Source organism: Erinaceus europaeus, unplaced genomic scaffold (assembly GCF_950295315.1).
Source record: "Erinaceus europaeus unplaced genomic scaffold, mEriEur2.1 scaffold_831, whole genome shotgun sequence".
Classification (NCBI taxonomy): Eukaryota; Metazoa; Chordata; class Mammalia; order Eulipotyphla; family Erinaceidae; genus Erinaceus; species Erinaceus europaeus.
Genome location: NW_026647725.1, coordinates 12,729 through 30,645, shown reverse-complemented (window position 1 = coordinate 30,645; position 17,917 = coordinate 12,729). Strand labels below are relative to the sequence as shown.

Genomic DNA, 17,917 nt, shown 5'->3' with positions numbered 1-17,917 from the left:
CTTCACAAGCGGTGAAGCAGGTCTGCAGGTGTCTGTCTGTCTCTCTGTCTTGCCCTCCTCTCTCAATTTCTCTCTGTCCTGTCTAATAAAATGGGAAAAAAATGGCCTCCAGGAGCAGTGGATTTGTAGTGCTAGCACTGAGCCCCAGTGGTGACCCTGGAGGCAATAAAAGAAAGAAAGGAAGGAAGGAAGAAAAAAAAAACCCAAAAAACCAAATTCTCAGGGTGCTTCATCCTGTCTGAGCACCAGCGGCTGAGGGCGCGGGGCGTCACCGTGGAGCCAGCACCACTCCGGCACCTCCTGCTGCAATGAGCCCCGGGTCTGCTTGTGCCACAGGACGCCTGCGTCTGGAAGCTCTGGGTTCCCTTCTCTTCAAACACTGCAAGCTGGAAATGGACCCAGAAGGCCCCCAGGATGTCAGAGGGGACGGGGTGAAATAATTCCTTACGGCCACTAGGGGGCACCCGTTCTCCGTGAGGTTACCCCAGGAAGTCCCCTCCCTTCCTTCCTTCCTTCCTTCCTTCCTTCCTTCCTTCCTTCCTTCCTTCCTTCCTTCCTTCCTTCCATTTTTCCTGTTTCCTGCTCTCAAAGAGTTGAAAACAGGAAGCCATGATTTCCCCCCCCCCAAAAAAAAAAGGGCAAAAACTCTCCTTAATACTGATTTGGTAGAATTATTCTATTAAAAATACTTTATTGGGCAGGGGTAGATAGCATAATGGTTATGCAATCAGACTCCCATACCTGAGGCTCCAAAGTCCCAGATTTAATCCCCTGCACCACTATAAACCAGAGCTGAGCAGTGCTCTGGTAAAAAAATAAAAGTACTTTATTTATATTAAGGAGACAGATGGAGGGAGGGAGGGAGACAGAGGGGGAGAGAGGGAGAGAGAGGGAGAGAGAGGGAGAGAGAGGGAGAGAGAGAGAGAGAGATCAGAGCCCTGCTCAGCTCTGGTTGATGGTGGTACTGGGAGTTGAACCCGGGATCTCAGAGCCTCAAGCAGGACAGTCTTTTTGCAGAACCCCTGTGCTGTCTCCCTGACATTCTTTCCTTTTACTATTCTATTTATTTATTTTTTTTTTTAGCATTTAATGTTTTTATTGCATTGCTTGACAATGGTATGAGTAACAATACAGCAACCTACGCCAATCAGCACACTATTTATTTTAGTGAAAGACAGACAGCTAGACAGACAGACAACAGACAGATGGACAGCAGGGCCCTGCTGAGCTCTGGCTGGTGGTGGCGCTGGGGACTGAACCTGGGAGCTTGGAGCCTCGGGCGGGAGAGCCATTTTGCACCACCCCTGTGCTGTGTCCCCAAGCCCTGGTTCAGCAGGATTCTTAGGGCGTCACATCTGGATATTCCACTCGTGCCCCTGAACTAGGAAGAGATCCCGGGCCGAGCCTGTTCCTCCCGTCGGGAGAGGAAGAGTGCGCAGAGAGGGGCCCCAGGCCGGACCTACCGTCCTCGAGGGTGGTGGTGATGATCTCCTGAGAAGAGGGCCCGGTGCCGGCACGGTTGCAGGCCTGCACCACGAGGCCGTACTGCGTGAACTTGCTGAGGTTGTCCAGCGTGTAGGTCTCACTGTCCCCCGTGGTGTCGATGCTGATGATGTTGAACTGGAAGTTGCCCCCGGTGCTGTACTCGCGATAGCCGATCTGGTAGCCGCGGATGTGGCCGTTCTGCAGGTGCTTCTTGGGAGCCTGGCGGCAGAGGAGAGAAGGGGGGAGGGCGTGAGGGCGGCACCGGGGCTCCCCGCACCTGCCCGGGTCCGCAGGGATGGCAAGGCCTGGCATGCGTGCAGATTCCGGCCTGGTTCACCCACCCTTTTCTATTTTAATTTATTATTATCTTGTTAATATTTATTCCCTTTTGTTGCCCTTGTTTGTTTGTTTTTTCTTTTATTGTTGTAGTTATTATGGTTGTTGTTGCCGTCAGTCATTGTTGGATCGGGATTTATTATGATTTTCTGATTGCCACCAGGGATCTCGCTGGGGGTCAGTGCCGGCACCACCAATCCGTCACTTCCTGTGGCCATCTTTTTTTCTATTTTATTCAAAAAGAGAGAAATTGAGAGAGGAGTTTGGGGGGGGGGGACAGAGAGAGAGAGAGATGGAGAAGGAGCGAGAGAAACACCTGCATCCCTACTCCCCGCTGGTGAGGTTCCTGCCTACAAGAGGGGAGCCGGGGCTCAGACCAGCCTCCTTGTGCCCAGTAAGGTGAGCACTAGACAGGTGGACCACCACCTGGCCCAACCATGGTTTGTCATTTTTGCCTCCAGAGTCGTCAATGGAGCTCGGTGCCGGCACTATGAATCCACTTCTTGGTGGACATCTCACCCCAATTTTCTTCATCTTTCTTTTTTAAAAATTATTTATTTTCACTTTTGTTGCCCTTGTTGTTTTATTGTTGTTGTAGTTATTATTGTTGTGGTTACTGATGTCATCGTTGTTGGCTAGGACAGAGAGAAATGGAGAGAGGAGGGGCAGACAGAGAGGGGGAGAGAAAGACAGACACCTGCAGACCTGCTTCACCGCCTGGGAAGCGACTCCCCTGCAGGTGGGGAGCCGGGGGCTCGAACTGGGATCCTTACGCCGGTCCCTGCGCTTTGTGCCACGTGCACCTAACCTGCTGCGCCACCGCCCGACACCCTTTCCCCCCATTATTGGATAGGACAGAGAGAGATTGAGAGACGAGGGGGACAGAGAGGAGGAGAGAGAGAGACACCTGCAGACCTGCTTCACCGCCTGGGAAGGGACCCAGTGCACCATTGCCCAACCAGATTTTGTTTTTGTTTTTTAATTTTTAAGTTTTGACTAGAGAAATGCTACCTTTTGGCTTCTGGTGGGACTGAGGTTTGAATCTGGAACCTTTGCAGCCTCAGGCATGAAGGTCATTCTGTGTAGCCGCTAGACTACATGCTTGGCAGAGTCCTCTGCAGGCAGGGTGCTTACAGCCCAGAGCAGAGTCCTCCTGCAGGCAGGGTGCTTACAGCCCAAGGCAGAGTCCTCCTCTGCAGGCAGGGTGCTTACAGCCCAGGACAGAGTCCTCCTCTGCAGGCAGGGTGCTTACAGCCCAGAGCAGAGTCCTCCTGCAGGCAGGGTGCTTACAGCCCAAGGCAGAGTCCTCTGCCTGCAGGATGCTTACAGCCCAGAGCAGAGTCCTCCTCTGCAGGCAGGGTGCTTACAGCCCAGAGCAGAGTCCTCCTGCAGGCAGGGTGCTTACAGCCCAGGACAGAGTCCTCCTCTGCAGGCAGGGTGCTTACAGCTCAAGGCAGAGTCCTCTGCCTGCAGGATGCTTACAGCCCAGAGCAGAGTCCTCCTGCAGGCAGGGTGCTTACAGCCCAGGGCAGAGTCCTCCTCTGCAGGTAGGGTGCTTACAGCCCAGGGCAGAGAGGCAGCAGGCTGAGGGCTTCAGGGGGTGTCTGAGAGCAGAGGTGTGTGGAGAATGAACAGCCTGTCTGCGGGAAGGCCCAGCCCGGCGCCCGCAGGATGTGGAGGGTACCAGCTGCCTCTCCCAGGCCCCATGGTGGAAGAAAACAGCGTCAGGGGAGTCCATTGGTTTGGGGAATGTCATCCACTGTTTCCTTCTCTCTTTATAGCAGGATGCTGGCAGTCTGCTCAGAGATGCCCCCACGAAAACACAAAAGCCTCCTGACTATGCAGAGTTACTCAGGAGGGAGCATCGAAGACAGATGCGGAGATTCACAGAAAACCTCAGCTAGAACAGAATCCTCCCTGTCAGTCACTAAGGGCGGGGGCAGGGGGTGGCTCAGAATCAAAGCAAATGCCTGACCCCTGGCAATACACGGGAGCACCAGACACAGCACCCAGGGAGCCCCAGGGAGGGTGGGCAGGGTTGTGGGGTCTCTCCTCTCTCAGTACCAGGCACAGCACCCAGGGAGCCCATGGAGGGAGGGCAGGGTTGTGGGGTCTCTCCTCTCTCAGCACCAGGCACAGCACCCAGGGAGCCCATGGAGGGTGGGCAGGGCTGTGGGGTCTCTCCTCTCTCAGCACCCTGCACAGCACCCAGGGAGCCCATGGAGGGTGGGCAGGGCTGTGGGGTGTCTCCTCTCTCAGCACCAGACACAGCACCCAGGGAGCCCCAGGGAGGGTGGGCAGGGTTGTGGGGTCTCTCCTCTCTCAGTACCAGGCACAGCACCCAGGGAGCCCATGGAGGGAGGGCAGGGTTGTGGGGTCTCTCCTCTCTCAGCACCAGGCACAGCACCCAGGGAGCCCATGGAGGGTGGGCAGGGCTGTGGGGTCTCTCCTCTCTCAGCACCCTGCACAGCACCCAGGGAGCCCATGGAGGGTGGGCAGGGCTGTGGGGTCTCTCCTCTCTCAGCACCCTGCACAGCACCCAGGGAGCCCATGGAGGGTGGGCAGAGGGGGGTCTCTCCTCTCTCAGCACCAGGCACAGCACCCAGGGAGCCCATGGAGGGTGGGCAGGGCTGTGGGGTCTCTCCTCTCTCAGCACCCTGCACAGCACCCAGGGAGCCCATGGAGGGTGGGCAGGGCTGGGGGGGTCTCTCCTCTCTCAGCACCCTGCACAGCACCCAGGGGGCCCATGGAGGGTGGGCAGGGCTGTGGTGTCTCTCCTCTCTCAGCACCATGGACAGCACCCAGGGATCCCATGGAGGGTGGGCAGGGCTGTGGGGTCTCTCCTCTCTCAGCACCAGGCACAGCACCCAGGGAGCCCATGGAGGGTGGCAGGGCTGTGGGGTCTCTCCTCTCACAGCACCAGGCACAGCACCCAGGGAGCCCATGGAGGGTGGGCAGGGCTGTGGGGTCTCTCCTCTCTCAGCACCAGGCACAGCACCCTGGGAGCCCATGGAGGGTGGGCAGGGCTGTGGGTGTCTCCTCTCTCAGCACCCTGCACAGCACCCAGGGAGCCCATGCAGGGTGGGCAGGGCTGGGGGGTCTCTCCTCTCTCAGCACCCTGCACAGCACCCAGGGAGCCCCATGGAGGGTGGGCAGGGCTGTGGGGTCTCTCCTCTCTCAGCACCAGGCACAGCACCCAGGGAGCCCATGGAGGGTGGGCAGGGCTGTGTGGTGTCTCCTCTCTCAGCACCAGGCACAGCACCCAGGGAGCCCATGGAGGGTGGGCAGGGCTGTGGGGTCTCTCCTCTCTCAGCACCCTGCACAGCACCCAGGGAGCCCATGGAGGGTGGGCAGGGCTGTGGGGTCTCTCCTCTCTCAGCACCAGGCACAGCACCCAGGGAGCCCATGGAGGGTGGCAGGGCTGTGGGGTCTCTCCTCTCACAGCACCAGGCACAGCACCCAGGGAGCCCATGGAGGGTGGGCAGGGCTGTGGGGTCTCTCCTCTCTCAGCACCAGGCACAGCACCCTGGGAGCCCATGGAGGGTGGGCAGGGCTGTGGGTGTCTCCTCTCTCAGCACCCTGCACAGCACCCAGGGAGCCCATGCAGGGTGGGCAGGGCTGGGGGGTCTCTCCTCTCTCAGCACCCTGCACAGCACCCAGGGAGCCCATGGAGGGTGAGCAGGGCTGGGGTGTCTCCTCTCTCAGCACCCTGAACAGCATCCAGGGAGCCCATGGATATAATAAAAGATACACTTTCCAAATAATCACTTTAAATCTCTCTCCCTCTCCCCCGCTTCTTACAAATCTTAGCAGCACCGTCTCTGAGAACTCAGTGGCCCAGTGGAGAGGTGCTTTGGTTCTGGTCTCTCTCCCCCACCTCCCCTCTCTCTCATGTCTAAAGACATGCTGAACAAAAAGTTAGGTGATCTGGTGGGTCAGTGGTATTGTGAAGGCTCAAGGTGTTGAGTCCATCACTTGATATTGTATTGATCTCTCACTCACACACACACTCTCACACATACTCACACATAAACACACACTCACACATTAACTCATACTCTCTCACACACACACTCCCACACACACTCACAGACACTCAGACAACACACATTCTTACACACACACACACACACACACACACTCAGACACTCAGACACACTCACACACACACACTCACACTCAGACATACACGCACACAGACACTCAGACCACACACACTCACACTTAGACACACTCACAGACACACTCACACTCAGACACATTCACACACACACAGAGACACACACTCACACACAGACACACTCACACACAGAGACACTCATACACTCACAAAGACACACTCACAGACACACACACACACGGACACTCAGAGTCATTCAGACACAGTCACACACACACAGAGACACACACTCACACTCAGACACACTCACACACACAGACACACACATACACTCAGACCACACACTCACACACACACACAGAGACACACACACTCACACACAGACACACTCACACACACTCAGACACACACTCTTACACACACTCAGACACACACACACAGTCATTCAGACACAGTCACACAGACACAGACACACACACTCACACTCAGACACACACACACAGACACTCAGACCACACACTCACACACACACAGACACACTCACACACACACTCACACACACTCAGACACACACTCTCACACACACTCAGATACACTCACACACACAGACACACATAGACACTCAGACCACACACTCAGACACACACACTCACACACAGACACACTCACACACACTCAGACACACACTCTCTCTCTCTCACACACACACACAGAGTCATTCAGACACAGTCATACACACACACAGAGACACACACACTCACACTCATACACTCACACACACAGACACACACACACTCAGACCACACACTCACACACACACTCACACAGACACACTCACACACAGACACACTCACACACACTCAGACACACACACTCTCTCACACACACACACACACACTCAGACACACTCAGACACACACACACTCAGACACACTCAGACACACACACACACACACACACACACACACACACACACACACACACACCTCTGCAGAGTTCCTGACTGAAAAGCATTCCCTCCATGCAGGAGGATGCTGCCGAGTTCCTCTGAGCCTGGGTCTCGCAAGATTCCAGGACTTGCAGCTGCCCGTTCATTCCCAGAGAGACGGACGGACACGTGCCAAGGAGGAGACCCCAGAGCTCCCCCGGGTGCTGAGGCGCCTCTCACAGGGTGCTGGGGTTTGACTGTGGGCTGAGCACATGGCAAGGTGGTGTCTGGCTGCTGGCGCCTCTCTGCTGCCAAGGCCCTGCTCTCCCCTCGCCAGGGCACTCCCATGGGAGGGCGAGATGCTTCTCTCCCTCTCTTTCTTTCTCTTTTCTTGCCTCCAGGGTTCTCACTGGGGCTTGGTGCAGGCACTACAAATCCACTGCTCCTGGGGCCATTTCCCCATTTTATTGAATAGAACAGAGAAAAATTGAGAGAGGGAGAGGGAGAGAGAAAGATGGACACCTGCAGACCTGCTTTTTTGCTGCCTGTGAAGTGTCTCCCCTGAAGATGGGGAGCCGGGGGCTCGAACCCAGGTCCTTGTGCATAGTCCTATGTGCGCATAATCAGCTGTGCCATGGCCGGGTCCCCCTAACTGCATCTTCGTGTTGGGTCTCACTCTTTCTTTCCTTCATCTTTGGACCTTGATGCCTTCCCGTCTGTCTCATCTCCCTGTCTGACATGGCTCCCTCCCCCCTTCCAGCGCTGGAGTCTCAGCTCCCTGTAGCCTGCCCCCCCCCTGGCTGCCTTCTCTCCCCCCACCAGGTGCCCTTTCTCCAGCCTCCCAGCCCACATCCTTTAAGAAGCTCTTTCCCTCCCCCTCTCTCCATCTCTCCCCATCTCCATGACAACAGGAACCCTGTGTCAGTCTGTGTGTGTGTGTGTGTGTGTGTGTGTGTGTTCCACAAATGTCTGCATTCCAGGTGTCTGTCCCCATCAGCTTATGACATTCAGCCGGCAGACTCACTGCTCTCCCCAGAGATGCAAAGACAGGGTGACGGGGTGGGTGTGGGCGCCTGCCAAGACCTGGTGTGGCTGAGGGAGCCGTCAGCCTTCCTGCCAGGAGCATGCCCTCCCACCCCTGGCCCTGGCCCTCGCGGCAGGCTGGTGGGCTTCACTCAAAGCAGGCTCACCTCTCTGTGTGAGTCTGCATGGGAGCATCTCCACACTGCTGCCACGCTGTGCAGAGCCCCTCATGGGAAAAGGGAGGGAAAGCTTAACTCTGACATTCCCTGCCCACCTGCGCCTCCAGCTTCCTCATTCCCTGCGGCTCCAGGGGCTGGCCGACCTTTTCATCCTTTCCTGCTTCCTCCAGCCCCTGCTCCACCCTCGGACACACAGGGCCGCCAGTGGGGCGCTCAGCTTAGGGCAGCAGGGGGGAATCAACAGCCAGGAGCAGGGCACTGACCCCCAACCCCCCAACCCCGGGCCTGGCATTGTGCAGCACAGAACTTGCACCCTGGAGACCCCCAGCATCACCTGCTCCAAACCGGGCTCCTGTTCCTCTCTGTTTTTAAAAACATCTATGTTACTGCCACCAGGGCTACGGCCAGGGCTCAGTGCCTGCACCATGGGTCTCCCGCTCCTAGTAGCCATTCTCTTTCCTTTTATTTGATAGACATAGAGAGAAATTGAGAGGAGAGAGGTGGGTAGAGAGAACAGAAACAGAGAGACCCCTGCTCCCCTGTGGAAGCTCCCCCCCAAAAGGTGAGGACCAGGGACTACAAGCTGGGTCCTGGTGCAAGGTAGCAGGTGGTCCTAACCACTGCCTGGCCCCTTTCTCATGTGTGACTAGCTCTGTGGCCCATGAAATACGCAAAGCAGGTTCAAAGCAAAGGAGAGCCTGGTGCTGGCAGAGCTGAGGTCTGCAGGAGGGATCCCGTGGGAGGGGGAAGAGGAAGATGCTTCTCTCCAGGGGGTAGCACCCCAGAGGGACGGGAGCCCAGGTATCATCATGGCAGGAGGGACAGGGTGCAGGGCTGCAGTGAGCAGGTGAGTGAAGACAGGGTGCAGGGCTGGGGCACTTCCTGGGGACCCTCCAGGGAGGTTTCCATGGCGACTGCAGAGGAAGCCAGGCAGTAGGCCCAGGCCTGTGTCTGAGGGATGGAGGTCTGTGTTGCCAGGCCTCCAGAGAATGTCCCCTTGGAGGACCTCTGCTGGGTCACAGGACGTCCTGGGGTGAAAGGGTCCCCGGGGGGCTCAGCTGGCCAGTGTCCAACTTTCCTGCTCTCTGTGCACAAGTGGGAGGGCGAGACCCTCCTATCCTGCCAGGACCACTGTAGAAAGGGACCTGACATGGTCCGGGAGGTGGCGCACTGGAGAAGGCACTGGACTCTCAAGCATGAGGTCCAGAGTTCAATCCCCAGCAGCACATGTACCAGAGTGATGCCTGGTTCTTTCTCTCCTATCATTTCTCAAGAATAAATAAATAAAATTTAAAAAGAAAAAAGGAAAAAAAGGGACCTGGCCTCCCAGGAGGGCCTGGCTGTGGGGAGCTGTGGGGCCACTGCTGTGGGGGCCCTGGCCCTGCCCAGGATGGAGAGAGATGCTTCCTGGGAAATGAACGATGAATTTTGAGGTAGAGGCCAGAGGGGGTTCTCACATCATTGTCTCAAAGCACAATTCCAGCCCTGTCTCTCTCCTCAGAGCAGTGCTGAGTCAACTCTCTCTCCCTCTCCATCTCCCTCTCTCTCTCCCTCTCCATCTCCCTCTCTCTCTCCCTCTCCATCTCCCTCTCCCTCTCCATCTCCCTCTCTCTCTCCCTCTCCCTCTCCCTCTCCCTCTCCCTCTCCCTCTCCCTCTCCATCTCCCTCTCCCTCTCCATCTCCCTCTCTCTCTCCCTCTCCATCTCCCTCTCTCTCTCTCCCTCTCCCTCTCTTTCTCCCTCTCCATCTCCCTCTCCATCTCCCTCTCTCTCTCCATCTCCCTCTCTCTCTCCCTCTCCATCTCCCTCTCTCTCTCCCTCTCCCTCTCTCTCTCCCTCTCCATCTCCCTCTCCCTCTCTATCTCCCTCTCCATCTCCCTCTCTCTCTCCCTCTCCCTCTCTCTCTCCCTCTCCCTCTCCATCTCCCTCTCCCTCTCTATCTCCCTCTCTCTCTCCCTCTCCATCTCCCTCTCCATCTCTCTCTCTCTCCCTCTCCATCTCCCTCTCCATCTCCCTCTCCATCTCCCTCTCTCTCTCCCTCTCCATCTCCCCCTCCCTCTCCCTCTCTCTCTCCCTCCCTCCCTCTTTCTCACCACTAGCGTTATCACCACTGGGTGGGGCTCAGTGTCTGCACTATGAACCTGCCACTCCCGGCAACCATTCTTCCATTTTCTTCTTCTTTATTTACTAGGACAGAGAGAAATGGAGAGGAGCGGGGGAGATAAAAGGGAGAGTGACAGAGAGACACCTGCAACCCAGCTTCACCACTCCTGAAGCTTCCCCCTTGCAGGTGGGGAGCAGGGGCCCGAACCCTGGTCCTTGTGCACTGAAACGTGCTCAACCAGGTGAATCACTGCCCTCTCCCTTCCCAATACACTTCCTACACCACAGATCTTAGTATGAGGGGGGCGTCTGCTCTCATGACTCCAAAGCCACTGTCCTACATGTCTGGACAGGAAAAGGGAGCCTGCCTGCCGTGGGGAAGCAGGACAGCCACGTGCCAGGAGGCCGGCCTGGGGCAGAGGAGCAATCCCTTCTAGTCTGAGAACTCGGTGACTAGTGACAGAAGGCTTCTGCTGACAGTCTCAGAGGACCAAGGACTCTCGAGCATGGCTTCCTTGCCAGCTTCTCTTCACCCTAAGGACCTAAGAGGAGGTGGGAGCTCTCTTTCTCTCTAAATAAAAAGTCAGTCTGGGAATAGTGAAAGCATTCATAAGGCCCCTGGGACACACACACACACACACACACACACACACACACACACCCCAAAGAAACCTGAATAGTCAGGTAGCATGTGGTCTGGGGCTACTGTGTTGAGTGGGGGTGTTTGTGGAGACAAGATGCACAAGGCAAACCTGGCCTGAATTCGCACCCTGACCATGTTAAGCAGACGCCACTCAGTGGCCCTTTGAGATCCTGGTTACTACAGACTGTGCTGCTGTGAACACAGGAGCACACAGATCTTTCTGGATGGGTGTGTTGGGTTCCTTAGGATCTATCTCCAGGAGAGGAATTGCAGGGTCACAGGGCAGGTCCACTTCTAGCCTTCTGAAAGTTCTCCAGACTGTTCTCCACGGGGCTGGACCCAGTGACATTCCAACCAGCAGTGCAGGAGGGTCCTTTGTCCCCACCACCTCTCCAGCATTTGTTGCTGCTGCCTTTTCTGTTGTTTGACATGCTCACAGGAGTGAAGTGGTCTCTCATGGTTGTCTTTATTTGCATTTCTCTGACCATCAATGATTTGGAACACTTTTTTTTTTCATGTTTGTTGGCCTTCTGAGTCTCTTCTTTGGTGAATATTCTGTCCATGTCCTCTCCCCACTTTTGGATGGGGTCATTTGTTTGAACTCATTTTTAACTTTTCATTTTTTTTCTCTAGAATTTTTAATAAAGCTGGGGCCAAGTGATTAGCTTGGAACACCTAGCAGTGGGTGTCTGGAACCTCTCTCTCCTCTGTGTTTCCATGTGGGAGTTACACAAATAAACAGAGTTCCAACATAGGCAGGAAAAGGGGCAGCTATTTGCTCACAGCTCAGCTTACTCCAAAGGTCAGCTGCAGACTTGAGGATGGACCACAGGGAACTTTCCTGTTGGGTGACAAGTGTGATGTGAAGGGCTGGGCATCTGTGTCCAGGCAGGACCTGCAGTCTAGACACTGACCATCAGCGTGCGGTCTCCTCAGAAGCTCAGGCAGCCAGGGACTCAGACGGTGGACAAGGCGCTTCACGGTTCAGAACCATTCCCTCACAAAGTCCCAGGCCCACTATGCACGGGAGAACTGGGGGCAGAGCTGGTGGCACTTGCCAGGCTAGTATGGGGGTGCCTCTTCCCAGATGTGTATTCTCTGGGTTGGAGAGAACTCGACTGGAGCCAGCCTGGGCTGCTGCTCACTCAGCGACATGAGGGAGATGACTCAGGAAGCAAATACGTGGCGTGAGGCAATGCAATATACTTACTGATCAGAGAGCCCAGGCTTTTTAGAGGGCAGACTCAGAAGTGGCAAGTTGGAAACAGAAATCCCTAGGAAAGGGTTGGAGAAAGGCAAAAAGGGCTGGGAAAGTAGAAACTTCCTTAGCAACTGTTGAGAGGGTTATAACTGGTAGGATTAATAATACCCTGCAGGCAGGGAGGATCTTGAGGGTAGAAAGAAGATAAATCAAAGGAATGGAATGGCTGGGGATCTTTCAGGTAAAACAATGATTATGTAGATAGGCCATAGTATCAGGAATGCAGGGTGAAGCAGGGGGAGCTGGCTTAATGTTTTAAGGAATGCCAGGCTCCTGGAGGCAGAAAAATGCAGGGTGCTTTGTGAGGCTCCTCACAATTTCCCGACATCTCCCCCTTTCTTTTTATCTAATGGCCATAATATCAGGAATGCAGGGTGCTTTGTGAGGCAGGGCGTCTGATAAGATGGGGCCAACCTTTGTGGTTATTCCTGTCCCTCCTTGCTCAACCTCTCGGTAGAGAGACTGACAGGATAGACGCACTCTCTCTGGAATCCCCACCAGAAACCTCAGTGTTGGAAGACACCCCTTTTTCCACGTGGCTGTCATCTCCTGGGAAGGACAGAGCTTTTGGCACGTGATCCCAGAGGGGCAGCAGCATCCCTGGCTCTGAAGACACGGGCAGAAGGCAGCTTGGCTTCTCAGCGGCAGGGTGGCAGGTTAAGTCATTTCCCTCTGCACTGTAAATGCTCATCTCTAAAATCTGCAATAGGTCGTGATGATTCTCCTTCAGTTAGCTGGGATCATCAGCGGCTGTCGGTGATTCTCCCGGATAGTGTTCTTCAGCTGATTGGGATTCAAGGACATTACTACATGCTGGACACTCGTCTTCTGTGGGGTTGCCATTCTTACTGTGAGTGGAGTCTAGGTCAGAGGGCACGAGAGAGGAGAAAGCGGCGAGATCGCTTTCAGGGCTTTGAACCCCAGCTGCCAGAGTGATGACTGTTTTCTGAGCTGCAGTATTTAGCTAACTGAGGAGTTCATCTTCACAAGACAGTCTCTGGCTCCAAAGATTTCTCTCTCATTCAAAAGAAAGCCTCTACATCAGTAGATTAAAAAAAATTCTGGGGAGACGGGCTGTAGCACAGCGGGCTAAGCACTTCTGGTGCCAAGTGCAAGGACTGGCATAAAGATCCCAGTTCGAGCCCCCGGCTCCCCACCTGCAGGGGAGTCACTTCACAGGCAGCGAAGCAGGTCTGCAGGTGTCTATCTTTCTCTCCCCCTCTCTGTCTTCCCCTCCTCTCTCCATTTCTCTCTGTTCTATCCAACAACGACGACAGCAATACAACAATATTAACTATAACAACAATAAAAAAGGGCAACAGAGGGAAAATAAATACTAAAAAAAAAAATCTGAGCTGGAGAGACAGCATAAAGGTTATATAAAAAGCTTTCAAGCCTGAGGCTCTGAGGTCCAAAGTTCAATCCCCAGCACCACCATGAGCCAGAACTGAGCAGCGTTCTGGTAAAAAAAACAACAATCTGCCTCTAGCTGCATGTTCTGCACCGGTGTTTAGAGATCTGCAGCAGTTAGATATTCAGACTGCTCTAGGTCTCCACTCAGGAGCAGGCACTCAAACTGCCCTGAATTTTTTCAGATGGGGGGCGGGCGGTGCAGTGGGCTCTGAGTGTGAACAGACAAGGCCTCAAGTGTCTGACTCAGAGCTCATGTTACTGTGTGCAAGGACCTGGGTTGAGTCCTCAGGATCACAGCGGAAGCTCTAGGAACAGCGGGGCAGTGCTGTGTTGTCTCTCCCTCCTCTCTCTGAAATTAAAAGAAGAATAGCCTGCAGGAAGTGGTGTCTGTGTGCAGACCTAGTGGAAAAAAATAAAGCTGTCAGTTCTGTAGTATTGTACACTAAAGGGCTAGACTCAAATCAAACTGTTCTGAAAAAAAAAAATCAATGGAGTCTCCTTGAGTTTTTCAATTTTCAGGCACTTAATCAGATTCAGTGTTGTGATAATTCCTAACTTCCAACGAGGATTCTTTCTGGCCTCAGAGAAGCCCAGCAGAGACAGGTAGCCAAGTGGGCTGGCTTGGGGGCTTCAGAGGCGGAGGGTGGGGCCAGCCAGAGCTCCCGAGAGAACCTTTCTGGGCTCTGTCTGTTCTTGGACCTATTTCTGGACCAGTTACATTGTCTTTCACATTCTCATTTAAAACACTGGCTAGAACTTTTGTTTTACTCAAAACATACTGAAGAGGGAGACCCCAAAAGGGTGCTTAAATACTCTGAGGTTCAAGCCCCACTCCCCACCTGAAGGGAGGCACTTCACAGGCAGAGAAGCAAGTCTGCAGGTGTCTTTCTTCCTATCTCCCCCTCTCTCAATTTCTCTCTGTCCTACCCAATAAAATGGAAAAAATGGCCGCTGGGAGCAGTGGATTTATAGTGCCGGCACTGAGTCCCAGTGACAACCCTGGAGGCAAAAAAAAAAAAAAAAAAGAGTTCAAGCCCCTGGTCCCCACCTGCAGGGGGGAAGTGAGGAAGCTTCATGACGAGTGAAGCACGGCTGCAGGTGTGTCTCTGTCTCTCTCCCTCTCTGTCTCCCCTCCCCTCTCAATTTCTCCTTGTCTCTATCCTAAATAAATTTTAAAAAGTCAAGCTGTGTACGCTGGATGAGAAGAAGATAGTCCCCTCTCACTGGGGCTGTTGAATTTCACACGCACACAGACACACACACACACACACACACACACACACACACACACACACCTCTTTATGCCCACAGCCCACAAGGCCCACATTCTGTGAGCAGGCCTGGCCCAGGAAGAGGCTGGGCCATGTGAGTGCCAACGCCACGGCAGAAAGGGTCCCTCTCAAGTCACCCTTCAGGATCCCAGTGCCATATACTGACTTGCAGGGCTGTTGCTCTGCCCGAGGAGAAAGGGTACAAGGGCATGATGCCCCCAGAAGCCCCAGGGCTCCCTTCTGAGCTCAGAGTTCTCTCCTGCCGGGGGACATGTCTTACCCGTCCTGCTCAGTGACCAAGCGTCAGGGGGTGGGAAGGGCTGGCGGGTGAGACCTCAGAGCCTCAGAGGTGGGGGTGGGGGCACACGCCCGGTGAGGGTGTGCCAGGAGCCTTTCGCTGTTCAGTGTGTGGTGTCCAGGGGAGCCCCTGTCCGCACTGCTCAGTCACCCTGTCTGTGTAGCCCTGAGAGCCACAGCCCTTCAGCCTGGCTCAGGGGCACCAGCCCAGCAGGGAGGAGCCTTTATTCTAGAAGCTGGGCAGGAGGAGCAAAACTGACACAGGTGCGAGGGATTCTGGATTCTGTTTTTAAATGCAGTTTTGGGAGTTGAAGCCAGGCCCTCTCATAGGGTTGCTATAGCTGAGTGGTCTCCTAGTTCTGTTCTAAGAGAGAGAAGTGTGTGTGTGTGTGGGGGGGGGAGGGTCAGTGCACTGTGCACCACCCTCGGAGCCCCCTTCCTTAGGCCTCTGTGGTGTCCCACACAGGGCAAGGTGTGTACGATAGTGAGCTGCCCAGTCTGGGCCTCGTTCTTGTTTGTTTGGCTGCTCAGTGGTGTCTGGGCCTCAAACAAGCTCCATCTCAGTGTTCTGGGGCATCTCTTGTCTCTCTTTCTGTGGTGATCCCAGCAGGAGTTTGCATACAAATGTTGTCGCTCTGAGGAGGCTCTTCAGAGAAGGGGGAGTATAAAGCAGGGACTGTGAGCACGTGACTCTCTCTGGCCACGGCTGCTTCTCCTGGTCAGAAGCATCTGGGCGGAGGTGCTCCAGGCCTCCATCCGCCATGGCTGCTTCTCCTCCTCGGAACTGAACACGTGTGGCTCTGTGGCCGGTAAACGTTCAGACCCTCTACAGCCGTGAGCAGAGGCTTTCCCAGAGCTGAGGCTTGTCTATCCTATGGGACTAGACTTTTGATGACGATACTCAGACTTTACGGACCCCGCGTACTCTTAACCCTTGATGACGATGCTAATTCTGCCTCTTACCTGTGTCACCCTAATAAACCGCGTATTGTTTTAACCAGTCCCAGCTCCCCGTCGTGAATCCTTTTATGCGCCGCCATAGCCCCCAACACAACCCCTTTTTAAAGCTAATTTCCAACGTCTTTCCATTGCAGATGTAACCAAGAAGAGACAGAACAAAGCATCACAGTGGCAGGGCTTCCCCCGTGTGCCGACGCTCACATCTGGCTCCGGGGCTTGAACCCGGGTCGTGGGCATGGTAAGGTCTCCCGGTTGACTTCTCTTCCAGCCCTGGACTTCAGTTTTCACTGGCTACAAAAGGCAGGTGCCATGGGGCCTCCCTGAAGCTGTGGGCCTCATCTCTGAGCTGGGGGGGGGGACAGGCTTTCCATTGAGGACAGTGGTGAGGGAAGCAGCCCCCCACCAAGGGAGGCAGTGCAGGAGGGCTGCAGGGGGGCTGCCCCTACACTGACACTCTGAAGTGGACCTGGGCCTGACCCCACACCAAGGGCGACAGCCTGGAGGACGCCCCATCACCAGCCTCAAGACCCCTCACAGTGATGCCCGAGGTCTGCCGGGGCACTAGCTGGGGCCAGAACAGAAGCTGACATGGCCAGGCTCCCGCTGAGGGGCTGTCCAGAACAGATGGCGCCCATGGGAGCTGCGGTCCTCTGCGGGGGCCCAGCCGGCTGCCCCCCCAGCCTCTGGCACCAGCGCCAGGCTGTCTGGTGGTCAGTCACATCTGCAGGCCATGCTCAGGGGTCCCAGACAGGGTCACCAGTCAGGACCTCACAGCCTCATCCACTGAACCTTGATTTCCTGCCTGGGAAGGAGCCTCTAGAGGGACCCGGGCCTTCCTCTTTGTCCCAGCCACACAGAGAAGTGAGCAATACCTTGGGCTCACTCTGGGCTCCAAGGTTCCAAAACCAGACACAAGAACAACTCCACACCAGCAGACGGAACTTGCTGGACAAGCACACAGAATGTGCCGGAGCACGGGGTGCTCTGTTTGGGGGAGCGAGTTTGGTGAAGGAGCCGTCACAGGGAGAGAAACCTTCCCCTCGGGAAGCAGCGGCTGGGGGCCAGGTGCTGGGAGGTTTACCTTCCAGGTGACCCTGATGCTCTGGGAAGAAATGGGCTCCAAGTGCACTTCCTGAGGGGGGCCGTCAGGAGCTGTGGGAACAAAAGCCACAGGCTGGTTAGAAGGGTCCAGAGGGGCTCCCAGGGGTAGAGAGCCTGAGGGGAGGGGGCGTCCCAGCGGTGGAAGGAATGCCCAAGGTCACAGGGGAGGTCTGCTTCCCACACTTGGGCGGGAATCCACCTGGTCAGAATCTTTTGCACATTAAGAAAAAAAGATTGATTGATTGATTTTGTCACCAGGGTTATCGCTGGGGCTTAGTGCTGACACGATGAATCCACCGCTCCCAATGGCCATTGTTTTTTCTTCTATTTTATTTCATGGAGACAAGAGAGGGAATAGAGAGGGAAAGAAACAGAGATACCTGCAGCCCGGCCTCCCTGCTAGTGAAGCGCCCAACCCCCACGCCTTACAGGTGGGGTAAAAAGATTAATTTATTCCCAAGACAAGATCACGGAGCTGCCACCCCTGCTGTTTGCACCTGGTGCTGCAGGGGCTTGATCCCGGGGCCTCATATATGATAATATACAGCTTTACTCACTGAGCCACCTCCCACCCTGAACAAAATGTTCGGTTAAAAAGCATCAAGGCCGGAGTCAGGCGGCAGCGCAGCAGGTCAAGCATGCAAAGCGCAAGGACCAGCATAAAGATCCCAGTTCGAGCCCCTGGTTCCCCACCTGCAGGGGAGTCGCTTCACAGGCGGTGAAGCAGGTCTGCAGGTGTCTGTCTTTCTCTCCCCCTCTCTGTCTTCCCTTCCTCTCTCCGTTTCTCTCTGTCTTTTC

At 55.2% G+C, this 17,917-nt stretch overlaps 1 protein-coding gene across 1 annotated transcript in view; it reads right to left on the bottom strand.

The window, feature by feature from the left end:
• LOC132536432 (cell adhesion molecule DSCAM-like) overlaps window positions 1–17,917 on the bottom strand; it is a gene marked incomplete at its 3' end in the record, with an annotated part of 53,994 nt that overhangs the window by 24,756 nt on the left and 11,321 nt on the right. Inside the window, exons 3-4 of the mRNA XM_060184296.1 lie at window positions 17,100–17,170; window positions 1,464–1,704 (exon numbers count right to left, since the gene is read on the bottom strand). Coding sequence (XP_060040279.1) covers window positions 1,464–1,704; window positions 17,100–17,170 — 312 coding nt within the window. The remainder of the gene's footprint in view (window positions 1–1,463; window positions 1,705–17,099; window positions 17,171–17,917) is intronic.